The sequence below is a fragment of the Halichondria panicea genome, chromosome 1, assembly GCF_963675165.1.
Source record: "Halichondria panicea chromosome 1, odHalPani1.1, whole genome shotgun sequence".
In the NCBI taxonomy this organism is placed as follows: domain Eukaryota; kingdom Metazoa; phylum Porifera; class Demospongiae; order Suberitida; family Halichondriidae; genus Halichondria; species Halichondria panicea.
In genome coordinates this window covers 14,952,372-14,970,537 of record NC_087377.1, presented here as the reverse complement: position 1 = coordinate 14,970,537, position 18,166 = coordinate 14,952,372, and the positions used below count along the sequence as shown (strand labels likewise).

General features: G+C 43.2%; 2 protein-coding genes across 2 annotated transcripts; one reads left to right on the top strand and one right to left on the bottom strand.

Annotated features, from left to right (window-relative positions):
* Positions 1–173: 173 nt before the first annotated feature.
* On the top strand, positions 174–17,408 carry LOC135333440 (uncharacterized). The gene is made up of 21 exons (XM_064528446.1): positions 174–5,888; positions 6,203–6,433; positions 6,892–7,008; positions 7,275–7,374; positions 7,555–8,162; positions 8,412–8,565; positions 10,552–10,706; positions 10,777–10,998; positions 11,553–11,764; positions 11,982–13,234; positions 13,367–13,581; positions 13,830–14,021; positions 14,220–14,444; positions 14,675–14,851; positions 15,041–15,209; positions 15,319–15,641; positions 15,718–15,917; positions 16,143–16,280; positions 16,514–16,661; positions 16,841–17,254; positions 17,385–17,408. The coding sequence occupies exons 1-21, from the start codon at positions 174–176 to the stop codon at positions 17,406–17,408; spliced, it is 10,992 nt and encodes a 3,663-aa protein (XP_064384516.1).
* LOC135352496 (uncharacterized) lies at positions 9,202–10,299 on the bottom strand. Its single transcript, XM_064551673.1, has one exon. It carries the CDS (start codon positions 10,215–10,217, stop codon positions 9,252–9,254), a length of 966 nt encoding a protein of 321 aa, XP_064407743.1. The 5' UTR covers positions 10,218–10,299; the 3' UTR covers positions 9,202–9,251.
* Positions 17,409–18,166: the final 758 nt, after the last annotated feature.

Genomic DNA, 18,166 nt, shown 5'->3' with positions numbered 1-18,166 from the left:
TAGCTATATAGAGGGCCTAATAATTGTTTTGACTACTTCATTGTCAATTACAACTATGTTGATGACTGAATGTTTGCATGGAAGCATGATTGTTTCTGTACACAGTTTCAGGATAATACATCCCATTGTCTTATGTTTTGTAAAGTTTATACCATGTCTCCTTATAATTTGATATGCATAAAGTGAGTGAAACATTGTACTCTGTATGTTTTCTTGAAATCATTGCTTCTGTCCCGCCCCTCATAGGCACCCCCCGGGAATTTTCCTGTACTCCCGGTACGTACAATCCCCTCGAAGGTCAATCCTCTCTCTCCGACTGTCTCTCGTGTACAGCTGGCTATTACTGCCTCGAGAACGCCACTCTTCCCACAGGGCCGTGCCAGCCGGGTTTTTACTGTCCCACTAATATCAGCAACGGTCAACTATCCAGGAATATTGGCTCGTACGGGCCAACCCAAATACCATGCCCTGGGGGAACCTATCAAGACAATTTCACAAGTGCCGAGTTAAGTGATTGTGTTGAATGTCCTGAGGGAAGTTTCTGCGTCGAAGGGTCGGCGAATCCAGCCGTATGTCCAATGGGATTTTATTGCGTAGCTGGGCTTAAAGCTCCTATTCCATGCCCTGTAGGAACTATTGGTATTGATACTGGTCTTGTTGATGTACTACAATGTGTACCATGTCCTACTGGCCAGTATTGCGATTCACCAGGTTTAACTAGTCCAAGAGCTCCCTGCGATCCCGGCTTTGTCTGTTATCTTGGAGCAAATACTTCGACACCCACCGATGGAAGTTCTGGAGAAATTTGCCCTGCTGGAGGCTACTGTCCTTTAGGCTCAAGCGTCAGCTTGCCATGTCCACCAGGCACCTTTAGTAACACGTCTGGATCGACGAATACCTTCGACTGTACCGAATGTACACCCGGTTTCTACTGCTCGAATGCTCGCACTCCTGAACCTACTGGCCCATGTAATGCCGGCTACTATTGCCCTGGGGGCGCTAAAACTCCTAACGATACTGTCACAATGGCTGGTCACTACACCCCCGTGGGATCTGCAGCACCTATACCCTGTGATGTAGGAACGTGGATGCCTCGTACTGCAGCTGGTGAATGTTACCCTTGCACCCCTGGACACTACTGTCCCGATCATGGCAGTACAAATGTCACTCTCTGTTTGATAGGTCACTACTGCGAAGAAGGTTCATTTGATCCAGCCCCGTGCCCTCCAGGTACCTATAACAATCAGACTGGAATATCCTCACTGGCCGAATGTCTCTCATGCCCCCCTGGGTACTTCTGTGCTAGCGGAGGACTTACCAAGCCTGAGGGTTTGTGTCTAGCCGGTTTTGCGTGTTTTGGAAATTCTAATCTACCAAATCCGATTGAATCTGATGAAGTCACGTTTGGTGATCTATGTATGGCCGGTCATTTTTGCCCTGAGGGATCTGGAGGAGGATTTCCCTGTCCTGCGGGTACATTTTCCTCATCTCGAGGTCTTGCTACCGAAAGAGACTGTATACCATGTCCTCCAGGCATGCATTGCAATACTAGCGGGCTAACTGCTCCGAGTGGTATGTGTGACTCTGGTTATTTTTGTATTGGCGGGGCCATAATTGGCTCTCCAAGTGACGGAGAAATGGGTGATGCGTGCCCTATTGGTCATTTTTGCACTGTTGGAACCTCGATTCCAATTCCATGTGAATCTGGAACATATTCCAACTCTACCGGTTTTAGCGTTTGTTTAACCTGCCCCCCAGGTCATTTTTGTCATCTCAGCTCGACGACTCAACCTGCAATTTGTCTGGCAGGTTTTTACTGCCCTGGTGGCAATAGTCTTGACTACAGCGCTTGTCCGATTAGTACACTAGGAACTAGAGAAGGTTTGGCTGATGAGTCTCAATGTATATCATGCCCTGCTGGTTATTATTGCAATTCTGACGCACTAACCACACCATCTGGACCATGTGATCCTGGTTATTTCTGCTCATCAGGAAGTACTAACCCTCGACCTTTGGATTCTGTGGCAAACGGACCGTGTCCAGCAGGGTTTTATTGTCCTTTGAACTCTTCATCGCCCACCCCCTGCCCACCCGGCACCTACTCCCCAAGTATGTTCAATATCGAAGAAGGGAACTGTTTATTGTGTGATCCCGGTAGACATTGCAATGAGTCAGGTCTCACTTCTCCATCTGGATTGTGTGCTGAAGGTTACTTCTGTATTAATGGCAGTTCAACTTCTTTCCCATTGAATATACCAAGCGGAGATACTTGCCCAAAGGGGCACTTTTGTCTTGAAGGCTCCTCTGCTCCTATGCAATGCTTACCTGGTACCTACACTAATAGCACTGGCAGTGGTGTCTGCTCAAATTGTCTAGCGGGATTCTACTGTGAAGGTTCCACTGAAGATCCAGCACTGAACCCTTGTCCCTCAGGCTACTATTGCCCTCTTGGAACACGATTTGCATTCGAATTTCCATGCCCTTTGTCAACGTACAATCCAAGCACAACATCCATTGATTCGTCTGTCTGCCTAATGTGCCCAGCAGGGTTGTTTTGCAATGGTACTGGACTTGATGCTCCAAGTGGTATTTGCAATGCAGGCTCGTTTTGTGCTCCCGGTTCTATTTCACCGACAGGAGAGCCATGCGAGCCTGGATTCTATTGCCCTCCTGATGCGAATTCTCCACTCTCCTGCCCCCCTGGAATGTACTGTGCTGGATTCGCAAATATCGCACCAACGGGATTATGTAATAATGGCTATTATTGTATTAGTGGAGCAAGTAGTCCCCAGCCTACTGATGGAATGATTGGAGATGTCTGTCCAACAGGGCACTATTGTACGGAAGGAAGTATAAATTTCACTGCTTGTCCACCGGGAACATTCGGACAAGTCTTGCAAGCTCGAAACGAATCGGAAGGCTGTGAATTATGTCCTGCTACGATGTATTGCTGTGACTACGGACTGTCGTCTCCGAGTGGAGTATGTGATGGGGGCTATTATTGCCCCCCTGGACAGAGAGTGAGCAATCCGTTTGATTTTATCTGCCCTCAAGGCCACTTCTGCACTGCGGGTGTACTACAGCCGATGAGATGTGTGTCAGGTACTTACCAAGATGAAATCGGACAGACAGACTGTAAAATATGCCCAGCTTCTTTCCACTGTGATAATCGTTTCGAACCAGTTGTACTCCTCAACAATTCAATTTGTCCTCAGGGCTACTATTGTCCTAACGGTACATCATTTGCGACAGAGTTTCCGTGCCCAAATGGAACATTCAGCAATCTCACAGGACTAACTGACTCAACAGAATGTACACCATGCACACCTGGTCACTACTGCAATCAGCCTGGTATTACTGAGACAAGTGGACTGTGTTTTGCCGGCTACTTTTGTCTATCAGGAAGTATTACCCCTTCGCCACAAGATACAATGTGTCCGGCTGGCCACTACTGTCCTATAGGTGGTACTAACCCAATACCTTGTCCTGCTGGTACATACTCTGCTTCTATACTCAACCACAACGTGACCTTCTGCATAGCATGCACCCCGGGTCATTACTGTCCTCAGGCGTCTGTCAACGGAACTGCTCTAGTATGTGATCCGGGTTTTGTCTGTCTGTTTGGAGCTTTTGTGGCGAACCCTGTCGACAATGTGACTGGCTACTCATGCCCTGCTGGTCATTTTTGTGTAAGTGGTGCATTGTCAGAAGAGACTTGTCTACCTCGAAGTTATCAGCCTAATGCAGGCCAGAGTGAATGTATTGTCTGCCCAGCAGGAGCAATTTGTGAGTCTATTGCACAAATCCATTTTACCATGTGCCCCCTGGGGCACTATTGTCCTACGGAAGGGTCGACCGATGGAATTGCGTGTCCAATTGGCTCGTATTCAAATTCTTCTGGTAATACAAATGTCACAGATTGCTTGCCTTGTCCGAGTGGTATGTATTGTGAGACAACTGGTCTCCTATCTCCAACAGGAACGTGCAGTGCAGGATTTGTATGTGTGGCTGGGTCTGCAAGCAGAGCTCCCTTTGATGGTATCAATACCCCCTGTCCGGCAGGTTTCTACTGTACGGAAGGAACTTCAAATCCTCAACCATGCCCGCTTGGAACTACAGCCCCATTCAGCAATGCAATACCCGCTAATGAAACTTCATATCTCTTAGAATTTGTTTGCGAGTTGAACACCACACTTTCTCCGATACCTGCCCTGAGACTTGAAAGTGAAAGTGATTGCGTTCCTTGTGTTGGAGGCTTCTACTGTGGTTATCTCAATTCCACGCTACCTACTGGTCCATGTAACTCTGGCTACTATTGCCCACACAATTCTTCGATATCTGTGCCGAATCCGAGTGACTTTGCATGCCCATTGGGTCATTTTTGCTCTGAAGGTACTATCATCCCGACACCTTGCGCGAAAGGATCGTTTTCAAGTCTGTTTGGTGCTAGTAATTGCACCATTTGTCCGGCAGGCCATATTTGTACTATAGGTACCATTGAACCCGAAATATGTCCTCCACAACATTTTTGTCCTGAAGGAAGTTTTGAGCCGATATTTTGCCCGAATGGTACCTTTACAAACAGTGAAACAAATGGGTTATCATTGCCAGAGCAATGTACACCGTGTATACCAGGCCACTTTTGTATTGCTGGTGCAATAGTCGGTGAATGCATAGCTGGTTATCTCTGTTATCAAGGCTCTGCTGTACCTAATCCAGACGGTACCGATTTAAGTGTTGGTGAACTTTGCCCTGAGGGATTCTACTGTCTTCAGGGTGCTGTAAACGGAACTAGTTGCCCCCTGGGCCTTTTTAACGTTCTCAGAGGAGGTAGACAAGTTGAAGACTGTACCGACTGCCCTGCTGGTCGAATGTGTTCGGGAAGTGTTGCCACTTTGTGCTTTCCTGGATTCTATTGTCTGTCAGGCACTGCAATGGCATGCCCACCAAGTACCTACAATCCTTTAGAAGGTGCTTCTCTCATCAGCGAATGTATATCTTGCGAGCCTGGATATCTCTGCCCTAACGAATCAATGGTGACTTTCCTACATGATCCGTGTCCATTGGGTCATTATTGCTTAGGTGGGTCGATTACACCCACTCCTTGCCCTCAGGGCACCCACAGAAATGAAACTGCGGCTGCTACTTCCAATGACTGCTATCTGTGCCCTGCGCAGTTTTATTGTCCTGACAATGCTACCATACACGGCATTCCTTGTAACGTATCGGATATATGCCTTGAGGGCACTGTCACCCCTACACCTTGCCCAGCCGGATTCTACTGCCCACGGACGGACCTGCAATTGCCGTGTCCTTCTGGTTACTATTGCCCTGAAGGATTGGCATGGTTTATTGAATGTCCTAGAGATCATTACTGCGAGCAACCTGGTTGTGAGGGTGCATTCATCATCGGAGCTGGAGCTATTCGGCCTGAAATATGTCCAATTGGCTACAGAGAGATTGTTAATTTGGGTGACAACTTTACCAGAAGTTCACTTTATGTCACTTGTGAACCTTGTCCCGGGGGAACATACAGCAATGCATCGTCACTAACAGAAGAGAGGATTTGTCTAACATGTCCTGAGGGGTACTATTGTGTTGGAGGTTCTATTTTTGGTGATCCTGGAATTTTGCCGTTTTTCAATGCTTCCATATGCCCGGCTGGTCATTATTGTGAAGCTGGTAGTTTATCTCCGTCTCCTTGTGAAATGGGCATGTTCAATTCTCTTGAGGGGCAGAGCAATTCGTCTGTGTGTATGCCTTGTCCTCTGAGTAGCTTCAGCCATCTTGTTGGTCAGAGAGCATGCTTCAACTGCTCGATTGAGGCCAGTACAATAGCCGAGGGGTCGGTGGAGTGTGTATGCAGCGGAAACAACAGGAGATTTCAGGTGAGACTATATCAGTGTAGTGTATTAGACAATAAAATAAGCAGTTGTATAATGTACGTAATAATTGTATTTTTCGAATTGAATTGCTTGTAGCAGCCCTAAATAGACTGTGTGGTAAAATAAGATTTCCAGCTGATTGTTGCATGACTGCATTATTTTTGAAGTTCATGTATTAGGGAAAGCATGCTATAAAATATGCATTTGTGTACTTGCTTGCATACATGGTTGTATAAATTGTGTGTTGGGATTTAGTCACATGCACTCGGTTAAGGAGTCCATTCTTTCCTCCTCCTTCCACACACACACATGTACAGCCGAGTGATGGACGGTGCCCGTGCAGAGCTGGGTTCACACAGTATGAGGGACGCACTGCCGGAGACTGTCAGCTTATCATCTATCCCCTGTGTGGGGAAGATCAGATCAGGTCACATGACGGGGTGTGTCGTACCCTCAGTGAGTGGGAAGAGTTCTGTACCAGCCTTGGGTGCAGGAGTCCTGAGCTGTACGTGGAACTGGATAGGAACAGAGGCATCTGTGTGTGCCGGGTGAGTCAGTGTGTGCGTGTGGTCTGCATGTGTGTATAGTGTGCATGTGTGTAAGTAAGGATCTGTTTTACATGCTTGCCGTTAAAATCTAACAAAGGTGTCACTCTAATCTTAGAACTTGAAAAGCCTATAGGCTCTAATCGTGCCTCAAATGAAGCCATTAAAGATATTGTCCTGCAATTTAAATGAGGCCGTCACTTTAATTGAGGCAACATCTAAAAGCTAACATAATTTTCTCCGTTCTTTATTTTGTGTGCAAAAGAAATTATTTATTTGTGGCACTTTTTGTTGACTTTTTAGGGTAGTAGCTATATTATCTGGACTACATTTGATTCATTCGCAGATCTTTGTACTCAAATAGGAAGTATATATAAGTACTTAGATCAGTATAAAAATCTGTATGATGTGAGACAAAATAATGTTATTTATGTGTAACATCTGATCATGCACGTATACAGACTCAAGTGCTGGCAGATGTGTGCAATGCCAACTGTCAGCAGAGGAACGTCAACAGACTCCAGATTAGGTGCTTTGCTCCTCCAGCGGCTGTTGTCACTGACAACAACGGAAATGAGGTACGTATATGCATTATTAGAGTTGATAAGTATAAGGTGGTACCAATTTATTTATTGGGTCACTTTGTGAAACTATACGCAGTATGAACATTTAGCGGAATCAAACAGTGTTTCATGGCCATACAACCATTTTAGTTTTCCAAATTATATGAAGGTATCCTAGCAAGGGCGTATAAAGAAAAAGTAATCGCTATGCCCTTGAATTGGTCCTAGATCTATAGGGATTGTGAAATTACTTGTACTTCACCTTCCCTGCACAATTGCAGACACTGATAGCACTGTCGGATATCCCTGGTCTCTTTTCCACTGATTTGTGTACGTCTTTGGACGGCAGGACATTTGCAGCTTTCACTGTGGACACAGCAGGTGAGCAGAACTTAGAACAGTGTGCACTTTATACGTATAATTATGTACATGCATGGAGTACTAATGCATGTGCATAAAAATTGCAAGAATATTTTCTTTTAATAAATAAGATTATGTGTTGAAAAAAGCGTACTTGAATTTGATGCTGTTGTATAAGGCTCAGGTATTGCGAGTAATAATAACTACTGCCACTGTTTCTTGCTCGTGCAGGCAATGGTTTCCGTGGTAACTACCTGCCGAACCCTGTTTCCCTCGTCCTTCTCCTCTCCCCTCCCATCAACCAACCAGCCAATATCACCACCAGAAGAAGAAGACAAGCAACCAGCAATCCTGCAAATCAACCACAATTTGATGGCATCGATGACCCCCTAGTGTGCCTTGAAGTCGACCAATTACTGTTCTTCTTTCTTTCAAACTCTTCTTACCCAGTCTACGATGAGACCAATCTGCTCAATATAAACGCTGATTATGACCTGGGGCTATTCAACCAACTCGTGGAAGACCAACTTCTTACTGGAGACAACTTATTCTTTGCATTCAGGTTCACCCAGAGTGGAGTGTTTTCCTTCTATTTGAGCGATGCCACTGAGAGGTACATGTACGTGCGTGTCGTTGAGCCAAGTTCCCAGTGTCCGGAAGTTGGTCCTTTTTATCCTGCAAGTCCCTCACGAGCCGTTCAACTGGGTATGGTACGTAGCAGTAATATTATACAGGATCCAAACTGGGCTCTGATTGGTGGACTGCTCGGAGGGGGAGTGGCTGTCATGGTTGGGATAGTGATTGCATTGGTGAGTTTATAATTATTGTTTATAATTATAGTTGTTTGGAATGACATAATGCATGCCGTCCTATTAATTAAGCTACTTATACCAAATCATTCATTTAATTTAATCTAGATACTATACCGGTATACTCTGTTAGAAGTTCTTAATCATTACTCTCTAAACTACTTTGAAATTCCGTTTGTAGCCAAATTCCTTCCAAAGTGCCGTAGTATTACAGTTAGTACATATACTGTACACCCTTACTCTATACAGCTTCTATTCCGGAGGTATGGTTGGTCGAAGCCAGTCCTCCACAAGCCCAAGTACCGAAAGTCCAACAAACGTCTCAACATGGCCCACTATTCTTCTAAGGGCTCGTCTCTTGTCTCTAAGAAGAGGACACACCCCATGCAAGAGTTGGACAGAGGTAGGCCTCTTCAAGGTCAATGTTACTGTCTAGCGTGTAATTTTCATTAATGCAAATGTTTGTATTAATTTACAAGTGTGAAACTGCATACTGTAATAATGGGCACTAAAAAAAATATGGCTATAAATTATATAGTGAAACCTCTTACTTACCCAGCCACAAGTAGAGAAGCCCAAGGATTTTTGTGCAGCTCAATTATGGTGTGATGTTTCCCAAGTTAATTCTTTTTGATAGGAAAGTACATTGAAAGGGTACAATTCGAATCTCTCAATAGTAAGAACGAATATAGCCTCCTTACTTGTTATAATTATACAAATCATCAGCTTTTGTTCTTAAGATTCAAAGTTCAAGCCTAATGTATTAAGACCATATATACGTATACAGAAGTTGTATATACCTCATATTATTTCAGCCCATTGCTCTGCATGGTGTACATGTAACCCTTGCCCCTCATAATTAAGTGCTCTATTTTTCATGCAAATACTTTTATGGCTTTAGCTTGCAATTTCAATATCCTGTTTTGACTACATTTATTAATGTTTTAACAATAGGAGCTAGTCAATACACATTGAGCATGACTATATAAAGTTTATAACTCTTATGATACGAGGACAATAAAGTTATAATGTAGGTGTAACCAAATCAAACATCAACAGTGTATTACATGCATGTGTATATGTGGGATGTCAGATAATATTGATATCAAATACCTGCTGTTTGACTTCAATAGTTTTTGGCTGCTTTCTACGACACATTTTGTCTCTTATTTTTTTGCACTTTCCAATGAATGTTTCTCGAACAGTCTTGTGTAGGAACAGTACAAGTAGCAGATACGAAGGGTAGCTTATCTCCACGGAGTATATGAAGAACCAGGCGACATTGTAAACAACTATGCTTCCTTTTGAGTGGGTGCGTATTAAAAATGCAGTTACAGGAACTGATTGAGAGGCAATTACAAATATCGTCCAGGAGACAATAATCTTGGTAACACTCTTGACAAGATTTGTATTTGCTATCGTGTTTTTCTTAACGTACCTTATTGTGAGAGAGAAAAACACTCCAACAACTATGCAAATCGGTAAAGATAAGAATATCAATGCAGATCCTCCGATTACCATTGTGTCCGTGAAGCTGCTTGGATGTAAGCATAAAGATCCTCTTACTTTCAGCGGACTGGAAAGTCCAACGAAATTCACCATGCAAATTAGTAGGGTGACCGTCAAAGATATGAACAATACTGCTGCAGTGACTCGAAGAGAAACTTTGTTAATTCCCCATCGTATAGTTAGATAATGAACGATAGACATGTACGCGTTGATGACAAGTAAACCAGCTTGAAAGGTGGCAAAGGCAATCCAAAAGATTCTCGAGCTGTAATTTTGGCAGGATCCAATTACTTCGCGGTCGGTAATTAGACTGACGTCCATTAGTAAGCCATAGCTGAGTGGACCGGCAATGCTCCAGGCACTGCTGAATATGAACACAACAGACACGGGGTCTCTTAGTTTCTTGTTGGAGATGAAAATGGCGAGGACAATAGACCCGAGAATTATAGTGGGGATTATCACAAGCAGAATGTGAGCGACTCCACTGGCAATGTAGACTGTGCCTGGTTCGACAATGCTATAGTTTGTAGAATTCATCACCTTCATTCATGGACAACGAATTTTATTGTGATATAGCAGCTATTTATACCTGTAGCTACTAGTTTAAACTTAAAAGAGTAAACGAAAGCTGAAGTGTGTCTATCTGTATGTGAACATAACAAACATGACACTTTGTTTTGGCCTGTTATTATGTAACTACTTTATACAACACAGCTATTATTATAGCATCTCAATGCAGAATAGGTCGATATCATCACTCACTCAAATTGCCATGTATAACTATAAAGAAATGTGTAATAGGAAGCTAGGCGTGCAATGTACATGGTTATATAAGGTTATTAGTTGTAACCTTGCATTTACGTAACATCTTATGCTTCAGGTGGTGTTGCAGTATCGGAAGTTGTTAGGAATGATGATTTCTGGGACTATGATGATCAAATGGACTTAGAGGCATTCTCCACTAAACAGCTGTACAGTAAACTGGCCGACCAATCACATCACGTCGTGGCCACTATTGGAGGTCAAAAAGAGGAGGTGAGCCTAATAATAATAATAATGTACATACACAGTCATAGGAGAGCTGTACATTACAAGTTGTATATAGACCTTAAGCGAAAGCAGAATACACTTGTATGTGTGTAGAGTATTAGCACAAAATTGTGTTTTGCATCACTGGTCCTCTCCTCAGGCTAAGGCGCTGTACCAGAAACTTCAGAGAGAGGCTGACAGTTTGAAAGGGCTGTGGGTGGCCAAGCTCAACCTTCGGGGGAGGGCAGAGCTGGCTTCTCCCGAGGAACTAAGAGCTTATGAGGTCATCAGGGATAAGGTAATTAGCCAAAATATGGGACTTGTGAGCCTAAACTGTTTTCATTAATTGATTGCTATTTAATTATTTTGACCCCACAAAAACATCTAATTACATTGGTACTGTTCGTCAAACTGAAATGTGTCTATCTGTATGTGCAAACATGGAATTGGGCATGGCTTTGTTTTGGCTTGCTGTTGTTTGGAGTGGGCATCTTAATCGAGTTAGGAACGTCCATTTTCAATACTAAAAGATGCATATACGATTTATATATGATTGTATAGTAGTTCCTTGATAGTGTTATAACACCATTATTTTATCAGCGATTGATTTCGGACCCACATTTTTCATCATAAATTGGAGATTAATTGTGTGAAGAGTAGGGAAGAAGAGTGGGGAATAGATGAAATAATAAGGCTTGTTATAATTTTTCTGCAAATAGCTAGTGATAATAATAATACCCTTAATTGTGAGCCATTCACTTTGACTGTTCCTAAACTGTTAGTTTATAGTGATAGGAAGAATTTGATCCAAGCACTTAAGTTGTTGTAGCATTTATCTTCTTCAATTTATAGTATTATGTGGAGCTTGAGAGAAGGAAGGCGCTTGGTCAGCAGTTTGGTAACGTGCTACAGCAACAGTTGAGTCTACTACAGGGTCTGGAGGATCAACGACAACAACAGAGGGTGGGCTGCGACTCCATTGTCATGGAGATCAGGACAATGCTCACCTGGCTCAGGGAACTGAAGCTATCGCACAGTGGGAGCAATGCTGAGGAGATTGAGAGGTGAATGTTTGTTACTTTCCTAGCCATGCTTGCAGTGAGCAGTTCATACAATAGTGTGATATACTTGACAAACTACATACTAGCACATCAACTTGATTTCTGCTCCAATTACTTGGTCGAAATCCATTGTGTTGTAACTATATATAAATAAGGGCACACGATGTCATCATTACGTACGTACAGCAGTCTATTATCATACTAAGTTCACCCCCCACAGACTTGACTCACATGTAGGGGCTCTCTTTAATCAGCTAAAGACAATCATAGATTCTCAATTTGGACTGACTCGCGTCTCTCAAAACAATGCAGGAGCGAGGCTTGTCTCTATGGAAACTGGACAATTAGTCAGCGTACAACAGATACAAGAAGCACTCGCTAACAGTAACGAATCGGTAGCTATTAGAGACGTTACCACTGGCCTTGTGAAACCGGGTACATCGACTAAAATCAGTCTACCTTCTGGAAGCACAAAAGAGGTTCTTCCTAACAATTTCATTGATTTAAATACTGGATCTGTGCTCCCAATTCGTGGAAATGTTTTCTTTGATCCTGTATCCCTAAAAATTGTTACAATGTATAACCTCCCCAATACCTCGCCAGAGAAAATGCAATCCCTCATTCCGTTTATTCCGTATCCCCTCAATGCTGAGACTAGTGAAGCACTTGACATCGGACTAGAACCACTAGAGTACGCCTCTCAATTAAAACTAGGCGGAGCTATGAAGGACCCCACTTCTGACCTCTGTGTACCCATTTGTGCAGTCACTGTACACCCGCACACGAAATCCTTACTACCAATAGGAGGCACTTGTAGTGATCCTGTGACTGGACTACTCGTTCCTATTCAGATTGGAGCAATCACGATTGATTCCCATACAATGAAGCCTGTACCGATACTAGGTATCGATATTCATCCCCAAACTGGTAAAATCGTACCAATTGGAGGTAGTACAAGTCTACAAGGGGAACGGAAAACTTTGCTGGTTGGAGAGAACTTCATCGATCCACTTTCTGAACTGCCTGCTATAGTAGCATCGGCTGCGTTGAGTACTGATGAAATTGAGTTGACTCCGGTGGCAGGAAATTATCAAACCTTCCTCGACTCCACTGAGCTTGACTGGCAGACAAGACTTTTCGATAATCTGACCGTTCTTCACACTATTACAGAAACTCCTCCAAATGAGCAACATGAATCTCAACTTGCTGAAAAGTTTGAGGAAGTTGAAACAATCCACTCGAAGCTAACTCGCACTCAATCAATTTCTCGGGCACATAGTATGAAGTTACTTCACGATACACAACAGCGAATTGATTCTTGTTATGAACTTACTCAAAATGGAGCCAGTCCTTGTTACATGGAGCACAAAGCAACTGGTCAACCCCTTCCTCTTTTGCTAGGCTACCCTATCGTAGATCCATTAGATAATACATGTGTCCCTGTACTGGACTATGAGATCTCTTCTATTACTGGTATGTTGCGTATGCATGGTACAGAAAAACGTAAATTTAAATTCGTACTTGTACCTACACACAGTAATCGTTTAGTCAGTCATATAATATGCGTATTCTATTTTTATTACTTGTCTATCACATCTTTCGCAGGTATTGGAGAGCCCTTTGCTGGTACCATGGAGTCAGTGGATGGTGGTGGGAGGATACCCATCACAGTGGGGAGTAGGATGTACAACTCTGAGGGGGGTGGGCTGGTCCCTGTGGTGGGGGCCAAGAGGAGCTCGGAGAATGGCGTGGTGGTGCCAGTGCCTCAGGACGCGGCCGTGTTTACAGGGAGAGAAGGGGGACGTGTGGACAGTGGAATGGTGAGTCAACTGCATGTGTGCCATTCGTGGAAAAACTATACAATGCTTAAGCTTGCTGTTATGTTGTTGCTATAAGGTTTAGCCTATATACTGCTTCCAATACATACAATCTGCATGAGCCTTACAACTATTATTGCATGTGTTCAATACATTTGAATCGATTATTTCTCCCAATCAGTTTACTGTAATACATGTTTGTGTGATGCACTGGATAATGCGTATGACGGTGCATGTGCTCTCTCCCTCAGGTTCAGTTGCTTGAGAGGGAGGTGGTGAGTAGGGGTAGCTATTGGAGACGTTCTACACAGTTCATGGGAGACATGACCTCACATCTGGAGACTGTCTGTCGCTATGTCCAGAGCTCAGGGGCAGACTTTGACTGTGAGAGCAGCAGGCAACAGTTGCAAGCAGTCTCAATGTCGAGCAGAGAGCTACAATTGGTATGCATGTGCACACTGAGCCATCAATACAGCACGTGCATGCATGCATTTGCTTAATTAATCTTTTACAGATATTCACTTTTTACATCAGATAGCTATTTAGTGAATTCGTATCGCTTATAATTATACCTTTACATGATGACGTATTGAAGCAAATCTCAAGCCTTCCCATTCAAATGAGTGCGTGTGTGTGTGCAGATGTCACATGCCGAGAAGCAACGTTTCCAGTCGTGTCGCTCAGAGCTGGTGACCAAACTCTGCTCTGGTGTCCACCAGCTGGTAACCATGCCGACAGAGGATGAGTTAGCGGCTACTGAAGTACACACCTCTGCTAATGAAAGATTTGTGGAAGTGGCTGAGAAACTGATTGACAGAATAAGCAATGAAAAGAAGAGTTACCAAGCAAAAGTACAACAAGCTGTGGTATGTGCTGAGAATGTTAATTGGTGTATACAACTTATTATGATACATAATTATTGATGTACACAATGTACCTATACACAACGATTCCCCTGGCTTGTATACATTTTCAGTAAAGACCTTAGGGTAATCATACCAGCTGCAATTAAAATAAGTAGCCTGCAAGTTCACCATGCATATATATACGCAATGAGCACACACAATTACACACAACATATACGCACAACATGCAGGAGGTCAAAAATCCGGAAGCAAAGAGACAGCTCACCCAGAACTACAATGACAAGATGATCACTCTCATTGGCGAGCTGAAAAAGCAACTACTCTCACAGAGACAACTGCTCTACAAGAGTCACACATTACTGCATTACCTTAGGAGCAAAACTGAGCTGTCATTTCAACTGGCAAAGGTGAGATTGTATTCAATTCAATACAGTCACTCTGTTGCTCTACAACAATTGTTACGCATAATTTGTGTAGCTAGCTAGGTCAATTTTCAAGGAAATCCGTAAATGAATTGAATAATAATAATAAATCCATAATCTAGTGTATAAGTACATAAAAAATGACCATGCATTGATTTTCTTGGTACCCTATAGAGTGTTTTGACAGGAGAAGATGCAATGACTGGTGTCGGCTACAGTGTCGCTAAAGGTGAGAGTGAGGAGAATGGTGCTCTGGTCCCTTTACTTGAGAAGCTTGTACAACTGGTGGAGCAGCGAGGAACTGAAGGGTTAATGGACGAAGGGGGAGACTCAGAGAGTGAAGGTATTAAACTGCCTCATTCTTAGCAAGAATGTCCAGCTAATGAAACCATGCACGATAATCGCTGAATTCTATCGGCACTTGTTGTTACTATACAATTATGTCACTACAGAGTTTGCTGAGTCCAGTCAAACATCTCTGCTTTCCCAGTCTGTAAGACCACACCCCGTACAGTTACACTCACCCACCATCCTAGAGGTCATTGTGGAGGAGGTGGAACCATCACAGACCCCTAAAGTGGGATGGTTTGAAGACAAGCCATCTACCATGAGTTCCCTTGGTGTACCTGTGATGTCTCCTGACTTGAAACGAGTTGCTAAGCAACTGATTGAGAAACACACGATTGAGAACATGACATTGGAAAACCGACTGAGGGAGAAAGAAAGCACTGCTCTCAAGAAACTGTACACAAGGATTGAAGAAAGAAAAGCGAAGGTTTGTGCTCGAATTCTATATTCAAGCACATGATTCAAAATTAATACTTGCACCATAATTCATGCATCCCCTCCAGTTAATAAATGACTCCAAAGTTGGTCTGGAAGATGCCCTCACCACTGTAGAGCCACAGTCCAATGAAAGTGTCATACTGGAGGGAATGAAAGAGCTGAATGACAAGCTGGAGACGCTGGAGGTAGAAAAGAATGAAATGATTGAGTCAATCGTGGCTAGGCTAGTAGAGGAGAGATTGAAAGAGAAAGAGAAACTAATTAAGTGAGGAAACTGTTGTTTTGTAGTCCTGTTAGTTAACATAACAGTGTTGCTGTATTACAGACTCTTGGCATGTTATTGTTGAACCATTTTTGCGGATCTAATTATATAAACCATACCCTTTGTTCGTTCTAGGAGGTCAATTCTTGATGTGTGTAACCTAGAGCAGCGCTATACTTTGAAATTGTAACTCACATTTGTATAAGCTATACTAACAACTCCCTGCAGAGCCCATCATAACGAGGCCAGGGACAAGAGTGTGTCTGTGTCCCACCTAGTGACCACGCCCCCTCCTCCCTCGGAGCACCTGTTGCGGGAGATGAATCTACTGGCTCAGCAAGAGGAGAGACTCAGAGCAGAGATCAGGTGAGGATACCACTGTGTGAGAGGGTTGATAGCTTGATATTCCATTGCATGGGACAGAGCATGAATCAACAGAAGATGAAAGGATTTGTGTATAAGAATGTGTCTCTTTAACTTTGTTTTATAACTGGATATGCGTAGTTTTATTCTAGCTAGTAAGTCATCTCTATAGTTTACTACACAACTTCTCAATATCAAGTGCAACTATCGCCCTATACGTACGTATAATTATACAGTTTAGAAATGGCAAGAGAAGAGGAGGAGCGTGTTAAGAAAGATGAGGTGCTTCGTGCAGCCTCTCTGAGCAGACACATCATAAGGCGGCTAACCTCTCTGGACGCGGGTCAAGACGACCTCAAACAACAGCACAAAGAATTAAACAATGTAAGAGAAACAAATGGAACTGTGCATAAGCTATATACCTTTGTACTTCTTGGATAGTGCATTATATCATCCATATGTAAATGTGTGCATAGACCTGGCATATTCATGTATACAGATTGAATTGTATACAATAAAACGAACGGTTTGCTATAATCTTTAACACTTCTTACCCACAACAGCTTGACACCACTCTCTCTGAACGACAAAACAACCTAAAGAATCGAGTCAGCTCAATTTTTAAAGAGCGTGGGCGTTCTCTAGGCAAGAACCGCAGTTCTGCCTCCTCTATACAACAGAAAGCTAACAGTGCACTCATACAAGTAGCCATGTCTAAAATAGCCCGAAAAGAAGGGCTTAAAACCAAGAAAATATTTGGCCGGGACGCTTTGATAAGCATCGGTGGAAATAGACCAAATTTTGTTGAGATCCTCGATGAGTATGATCAAGAAGGATTAGGAGACGATGCAGTGATGACTGATGTGGATAGGAGTGAGGCTATTGTTGCTATGAAGGCTGCCCAGTGGAGATTGCAGCTGGAGATAAAGAAGGAAAAACAGCAGAAGGAACAGTTGAAGTTGTCTCTGTCTAAACAGGTGCTGTCTTTATGTTACTGCTTAGCTTTTAACAACCTACTGCGCATACACTTTCATATTACTTCTACTTTGCTTACATGTTTCTACACGATACAACAGTATACTTAGTACTTCTTGCATTCTGTTACAGTCGTTTATTCTACACAACATGTGAATAAATAACAGTTAATATAATTATCGCTCCTGGCCATGCAGCAAGACTAGCCGTATTGTTCATTTCTGTAGGTAGCTCTTGGTGGCTATAGTGATACAGTGACGAGTATACCCAATGTTTCTATGGATACTAGCGTATACCGGGAGAAGAAGCAGGGACTGCTGGATGAACAGATCAAAGATCAGGCAAGCTGGAAATGTTTTAGTGTAGCGGGTAGCTTAAGACATTTCCCAGCATAAAAGTCACACTCCCTGCATACCTAATAATGGATATCCACATCTGACCTGGTAACACATTCACATAATTTATGCTTCCTATATACCCTATTATTGCGCATACACACCTATACTCACACACCATACATGTAACTTTTGAACCACAACCTAAACACTCAGTTAAGTAGATTATCTCATCCCTGCCATATATACACACAGGTTGAGGTCGACCTCAAACACAGGAAGGAACTGTCCGCGTTAGAGCTTGAATCACAAGACGAGCAAGTCGACACGCTAGCAAAACACAGTGATGAAACTAGACAGTTGATAGAGACCTCACTGCGTAAGAAAGAGGCGGATTTTAAGGAGCAGCTAGTGAGTCAGCAGCTGTCGCTAGAGGAGAGCAATAAGCTTATTTCCGAACATCAAAGGGAAATGGCAGCTCTGAGGGATAATATGAAGGCAGAGGAGGATCAACAAAAGAAGGTGCTGAATAGATGCTACAGTTCCAAATGAACTCCTGTATTGCAGCTTCCCTATATA